At 39.6% G+C, this 6,831-nt stretch overlaps 1 protein-coding gene across 3 annotated transcripts; it reads right to left on the bottom strand.

Moving 5' to 3' along the window:
- Nucleotides 1-113: 113 nt before the first annotated feature.
- Nucleotides 114-6,625, bottom strand: LOC138019882 (uncharacterized). Of its 3 annotated transcripts, none has more exons than XM_068866841.1 (2): nucleotides 6,403-6,625; nucleotides 114-3,161 (listed from the first exon to the last, which is right to left on the bottom strand). In XM_068866841.1, the coding sequence occupies exon 2, from the start codon at nucleotides 3,133-3,135 to the stop codon at nucleotides 1,567-1,569; it is 1,569 nt and encodes a 522-aa protein (XP_068722942.1). In that variant the 5' UTR covers nucleotides 3,136-3,161; nucleotides 6,403-6,625; the 3' UTR covers nucleotides 114-1,566. The 3 variants fall into 3 exon arrangements, with proteins under 3 accessions (XP_068722942.1, XP_068722941.1, XP_068722943.1); XM_068866840.1 differs by lacking the exon at nucleotides 6,403-6,625 and adding an exon at nucleotides 5,201-5,443; XM_068866842.1 differs by lacking the exon at nucleotides 6,403-6,625 and adding an exon at nucleotides 3,283-3,335.
- Between the last annotated feature and the right edge of the window lie 206 nt (nucleotides 6,626-6,831).

Below are 6,831 nucleotides of genomic sequence, written 5' to 3' on the forward strand. Positions count from 1 at the left end.
TGGGAGCAGGTCAATTTGTTGGGCTCTTGTATTCCCGTGAAAGGACTCGACGAGTGAAATGAGCAGAATGGGTATATTTGAAGGGCGGGTTATAAGACTGAACCTCCCACATCTCTGGACAATTAAAACTTTATTGACATTAGTAGACTGAGAGTGAATTAGATAAGAGTGTTGATATATCACTTTGCGGTCTTGCGCCATCACAGTCACAGATGGATTTATTACACGGAGATACTTTGCACGCGAAACAAACAAAGGGGCGCCAATTTTAACCAATCAGAAAAAGCCGTGTCACGCGTGACTGCTTCTGCCAGGTTTTTTCAGGGACGTGACAACTGTTTTTTGCGGGAACGGGTATTCTAAAAATTGACTCATTTGTGATAGTGCTGGGGAGCCCATCCATGCTATAACAAAACTTTCATCTAATTCGCTCTTGCGTGAGGTCATACACCTATACTTATTATCTTATTTGTAATATTTTTTAAATATACAAAATATTTACATTACATAGTTTCTTCGATAGCTCATTTCCGAGATGTAATATTCTGTTTTTTTTTAAGGCGTGTCTACGACTGTCATTTTTGTTGAAGTGTAAAACTAATTTAGTAAGAGAGATTGTGCAATCAGCCTCGCTCTGAAAAAGAGGTTCAAGTAAAAGCGGAAATAACTCATTGGATTTGTGATTGTTGACTTGCATCGGGTTGTTTGTCTTTGAGTTGTCCCTAAATGTTTGAAAACAACCATGTTTAAAATGATAAGCTAACTTAAGATTTTTTTGTCGTCAAGGTTGAAGATTCTAAACTGTAATTTGTAGATAGGCAAGCTGAAAGGCTATCTCTTTACGGCTTATATTTCTTTCTTTATATTAGTTAGTTAGACACGGCCCTGACTTGCTGTAGTGGTTTCCTTTCGTAAATATCACAGCAGCAAACATTCAAATATATTTAATAATAATTCGCTTTCGGTACGTTTACAATATCGCTACAATTTAATTATTCGTAAATTTCCAAACAAGATTAACGAAGTTGATCTTGATCATGAAATACTACGGCCGATGAGACTTTGCTGGATTTAACGCAAAGTGCTAACAATTTAGTTAATAAAGGTAATAAAATGTGACGCCCGAGTTTTACGATTACCGAAGACTATGCTACTACAAGTTATTGAACCGTACCAGTCACCAAATTATAATTATATTTATTTGTCTCTCTAGAGTATAAGGTTTCTTTTCCAGTACAGTAAAGAAACAAAAACGTAATCATCATGTTTAAAACTAGTTTTAAAAGAGAAGGAGAAACAATAAGAATAGTTATCAACCAATCCATCATTTTTATCGACGAAACCATGACAAATTCTATCAGATAAGGAGTAGAGCACGAGCCCCACTCATTTGGTTACACCCTTTGCTTAATCTATAGTTTCCACAGCTAATCAACTTACCTAAGGCGACTTGATTTACGGGAGACTTTTAAAAAACAGACCTAAGACAATTTTAGGAGTCGTGCAGTTTTAAGAGTTTCCGGCAAAAGTAAACATGGTATGATCTCAAGATGAAGGTTTTGTCTCTTACACAATTATCTCCTCTTCTCGTGATTGGGATAGATACACAAGAACTACATTTGGTCTTTCTTGATCAACCTGGTTGGTTGTTCTCAAAGTTTCATTTTCCGCAATTCCATCGTTGATTTCTTCAATTTCTTCATGGTCAACACTCTCTTGAATAATGTTCTCTGGCGCTGTCAGAGATAGTATGGGACGGGAAAAAGGTGATCGATTGTTTGTTAAAAAGACTGGAGAAGTGTTGCTTTGGCGCGTAGCACGTTCTGAAACACAAGAAACGAGTGTCACTGGTGAACGAACCTGACTGGATGAGTTTAGTGATGAACGAAACGGGGTCGCTGCTGATCGATTATGATTAGGCGAGAGCTGGCGTGTTTCCGATACAATTGCGACAGGTGTTGGTCTCGGCGGAGGGCTCTGGTAAATAACGTTCTCACCATTTGCCATTTCCGAAGTGTGCGATGGTCGTTGCGCGGTTGGTTGAGGCGATGGATCTAATAGGCGTGTTGCCCTTCCCAAAGGAGGGAGTGAAGAAGAGATCTGGATACCGAGATCGATTCTTGCTTGATCTGGAGACACACTAAGCGACGCTCGTCGTTCCGGTGCCACCACAGGCGGCAAATGCGAAGGTGAAGGAGGTGCAGATTGATAATCAGGGGGATACAGTGTACTTTCCACCGAAGCAGTCGATCCACACCTTCCGCGCCGTCTACCAAAGACTCTGTCGTAGGCAGGAGGTGGAAAACCCATGGGTAAACTTTCTGATAATGGACGTGCCAAAGGTAACGCCGGCTGATAAGGTGGAGGCAACGGATTTGAGTGAGCCCTAACATGACGAATAACACGATCGGTGTCAGCAACTAATCTTCGAGGTTCGGTATAACCTCGAGAAGGCTCTGGAAAACGTGACACTTGCGGTCGGGCAACTCCAGGATCGCGTTCGTGATACTCCCGCAGCACTCTAGTTGATCTATGAATAGCAGGTGCTGGATGGTAAGCCACGAAGCGGGTATGCGAAGGATCAATAAATCTCCGTTGGTCATCGCGAGGTGGTTCCCGAATGATAAACACTGGCCGCCTCGGTGGGTTTCCTTCGGTCGAACTATCTGAATGAGACATTGAATTATTGGTAGATATTGTTGATGCTCCTCTTGCGAGAATTTCAGAAGAAGCAAAAGCTAAAACGTCCTCTCTTGGAGCAGGCGGCCTTAGTGAATCGCGTCTTGGACTCGAACTTTTCTGAAACTTGGTGTAAAGGATCGCAGACCAGCCCAGCACAACGATAAGTAATACACCAAAGCCGATTAAAGCCGCGGCAGTTATCTGATCTATTTTGCTGTCAGAGCTTTGAAAATGTACCACCGCAATGATAATTATGCCTGTAAGACACAAGACCATTATCCAACAGAGAATACACAAACAAAAAATTCTTTTTCTTCGTGTTGATGCTCCATGGCTGAAAGAGTGTCGAATGAGCAATCTTGGCACACCGCGCTGGTCTTGTCTAGGTTGGCCTTCTTGGAACTGGCGCACATTGCGAACTGTCGACTGTTCGCTATTAACGCTAGTTGGCATCTTGGCGTTACCCTCGGTAGCCGTGGCTGAAAAATATTGAATGAAACGAAAAAAATCACCTTGAAGTCTCCCTTTCAAACTTTGTGTTTCAACAAACGTCTACCGACAATTTGTTTCTAAATTAAGCAAACAATGTTGCATAATTACGTTTTATATTGAGCGTGTAAAAGCCACTGATTAAAACATCGTTCTCTGAGGGAATTATGTCCGGTGACGTGTCTCGTAAACGAGACAGTTTAATACTGCTAGAAGGCACTTGTCTGCCACAGAAATGATAATTTTAACTCTTCTGATGAGTCAATGCAAACTGTTATTTGCACACAGACTTTTTTAATTCAGTACCTTGATTTGGCTGAACAAAGCAGTAGTTCAGTGTATACACTATGCTCTTCCACCAAAATAACAGTTGGATAGAAATACGGTTGAAACTGTATTGGATTCAATGAGCCCATTCCCCTCTCAACAAAATTCAATAGCTCTTTTGTTCGAAAAACAATTGCTTCCAATATCAATCCACTGCTAAGTTTATTGCGCTGTAATCTAGCTAGTGTTTGGTGTCCCCTCCCCAATAAAACTGGTATGTGGATGGCACAGACAAGTTTGAAAAACATGACGATACAGATATTCCAAACATTTGAAAAAAGTTTGATTCACTATAATATTGACAAATCCAAATACTCTTCTAATATTGGGCGCAACGACGTGAAGAATACTTTCCGCTTGGTTTGCGTTGTAGTATGAGAATACTTTGCTGCGTAAGGATTTTTCTTTTATGATAATTTTTACTTTTTTTCTATTTTAAAACTTAGCTTATGGAAAACTAACTGAAGAGGTTTCTTTGTTTCTTAAGAAAAGCTTAAATTTATTCTTAAGGGCAAGCCATCTTTGTCAATGAAAACAACAAACTATGTTGTATTTTTCAATATTCCTTGCGAGATTCCACTACCGGTTTCTTTTCAAATCTAGATAGCTTCTCTTCAGCGTTGGTTAACCACAAAAAAAGGTTTTTCCAGAATTGTTTTTGTCTGTATTGTTTCATAGTTTCAGTGTCTCGTCCATGTCAGTTACAAGTTATTCAGTTTCTTGCTTTTTTCTTTTTTTTTTTTTTTTTTTTGACGGTGATGAGGTTTTATTTCTTTTTTTCTTTTTTTTTCTTCTATATTCATTGATCGTGTATTCTTTTCTTTCACATTACGATCTTCCGCTCTCTTTTTTTTTTTTCACAATATACGATCTTCCTTAAAGACCAAACGTTCCTCTTCAGTTCCCTTTTCTGTTGCGTAATCTTGTTTAATTTCTTGAAAAATAAAAACGCCTAAAGAGGAAACTTAAAGGTGCTATCCCGTACCATTTGCAAACGCGAGATGAGACCATTTCAGAATTTATGGACTCGGCTAATCGATGCACACATTCTGTAACTTTTGATGTTTTATATTTTTGTCATTTCACGATTCTCCCTTTATATCAGATCAGGATCGGTTATCTTGCCAATGCGGTTCCTGTAACTGGTAAGCACCTCAGAGCCTTATTCAAATGTTTCACCGCAAACGGAAACTGATCACGTTTTGTCCAGCTTAAAGCACGAACGTCGTCATTGATTCATAAGAAGGAACTGCATCTTTTTGTTTTGGAAGATACCCCTGACGTTTCAAACCATTATTTAAACAAAGCAGTGATTTACAGGTGATCGAAGAACGTTAATTTTAATATAACTAAGGGCGCGTTCGATCGACCCTGTTACGGAATAAGAATACGTGGAGTGGTGATTAAAACGGTATGTTTGGCGAGTTTCGAAGGAGTAAGGATAACAAAAATATGTTTAAAATAGCATTTTAGCAGATGTTTGACAATTTTAATGTGAATCTCCATCAAAACGAAGGATTTTTAACTTGTATTCCATGTATTCCTATTCGGTACGGAATACGGTCAATCGAACGCACCCTTAGTTTATTGTCGAGCAAGTTTTTGCGATGTGATAATTAAAAGTGCTGTTTTCGTGTCTGCCGATCTGAAAGGGGGAAAATCAGATAAAACCGGTTTAGCGGTAAAAATGGCTCTCGTTTACCTTTTAGTCAACAATGACATCACTTCTTGTTTTCGTTCAGTCCAGCTGTGACCACAACTTTTCAGAAAGTACTTTTTTCCGGGTATAGAAGACGATTTCATAGCAAGTGATACGTCTAAAAGGCTTAATAGTGCTCGAGTCTTGTTCTCTGGTTAACTCACCGATACTATCAACCGACTGGAATTAATAAAGTCGAAAGAAAGATTTTACTAAATTAGCGTCAAATGAAAGGGAAGAACAGTGTAGAACGAAACACTGTAAACAACTGGGGTAACACGGTGGGTTTAGCGATGATTTAAAAACAAATCAACATGACTATCATCAGCCCGGCCAACTTACACTGGCAACCGTGATATGTATTTTTTTTTTACGGATTACTGTTGCCAAATCTTATAATATTGCTTACACGTTACTGGTAAACGAAGATAAGTGACGAAGGAAGCCTGATCTGCCAAGATTCCATGCATATGACGAACTAGATAGCAGAAATATAGCATAGTTGACCTTTTAATTCATTTTTCTTCGAATTCTCTTATCAAGGTGACGTTTAGACCTCTGTGAGGTAAACGGCAAATGGCTTTGTAGTGGAAGTGCTCTTGGCCATTGAGCCAATCCACGCGAACTTGACGGAGACGTTCAAACTTGACAGAAGATGATTAAGAAACTTGACTGGAGGACACCCAATTGACTACTCGCGATAGAAGTGAATTTGGAACCAAACACAAACCTAGTTAATGTTCAGGACGGGATTTGAATGCGGCGCAACCACGTGCAAATCCAACGACCACGACGCCGTCGCGTCATTACACGCGCGTTGACTTAGGAATATAGGTATAGTGAATATAGGAAGTTGTCTGCAATTTGTGGGCTACGCATAGAAAGTAACAACTCAAATAACAAAGACAGGTAAGTAGTATGAAATCGTGCCGGGTGGGAACATTTTGACCAAAATTCGTGGTGTAGTTGAATTCGACAATAGCGAGGAAAAAACTTTCCGCTTCGTTGTTAGAGTGCCATCAGAACAAAAACCGCCGGATCGCCGGAACCGAAAAACCTGGTGTGAAAACATCGAAGTGATTCAATCAAAAAGCGAGGATCGATTATCAGGCTGAGCATAATCCAATAGTGTTCAAGGTGAAAGGAAGTAAAACAAGAGTAAATATCGCGCCGCGCGATAACTTAAGCGAGATCCGGGACCTTACCTCTTAACTATGGCTCCTGTTCACTTGCTTATATTATTATTAAGCACACTCAGCAAAAACGTTCGCTTTTCAACGAATGGACGTTAAGTCTTGTGTGGAGCCGGAAAGTGGTCGGCGACAACTTACATAACTTTTTCAGGCTGTAATTTTATGCGTGCATATTTGCCACGCTACCAGTAATTCGGTCATTGAACATAATATTGACGTCCTAATGCTTATGTTACATGCTCATCATTACGTGTTTGATCTTCGAGAAAGGGCAAAGACATACTACGATCATGTTATTATGCATGTTTGTTCGGTATCCCTCAAATTTTTCATTTTACTATAACTATAGACGAATTAAAGTGCATTTGTTTAAAGCGAAGCAACACAAAAACTAAACAAACAAACAATTAAACAAAAGGCCTGGGAAAATCACGATAGGAG

Source organism: Montipora capricornis, chromosome 10, assembly GCF_036669925.1.
Source record: "Montipora capricornis isolate CH-2021 chromosome 10, ASM3666992v2, whole genome shotgun sequence".
NCBI lineage: Eukaryota > Metazoa > Cnidaria > Anthozoa > Scleractinia > Acroporidae > Montipora > Montipora capricornis.

Bases quoted from the DNA above. Each gene is read 5' to 3' on its own strand.
- LOC138019882 (XM_068866841.1), bottom strand. From the start codon at position 3,135: ATGCCAACTAGCGTTAATAGCGAACAGTCGACAGTTCGCAATGTGCGC.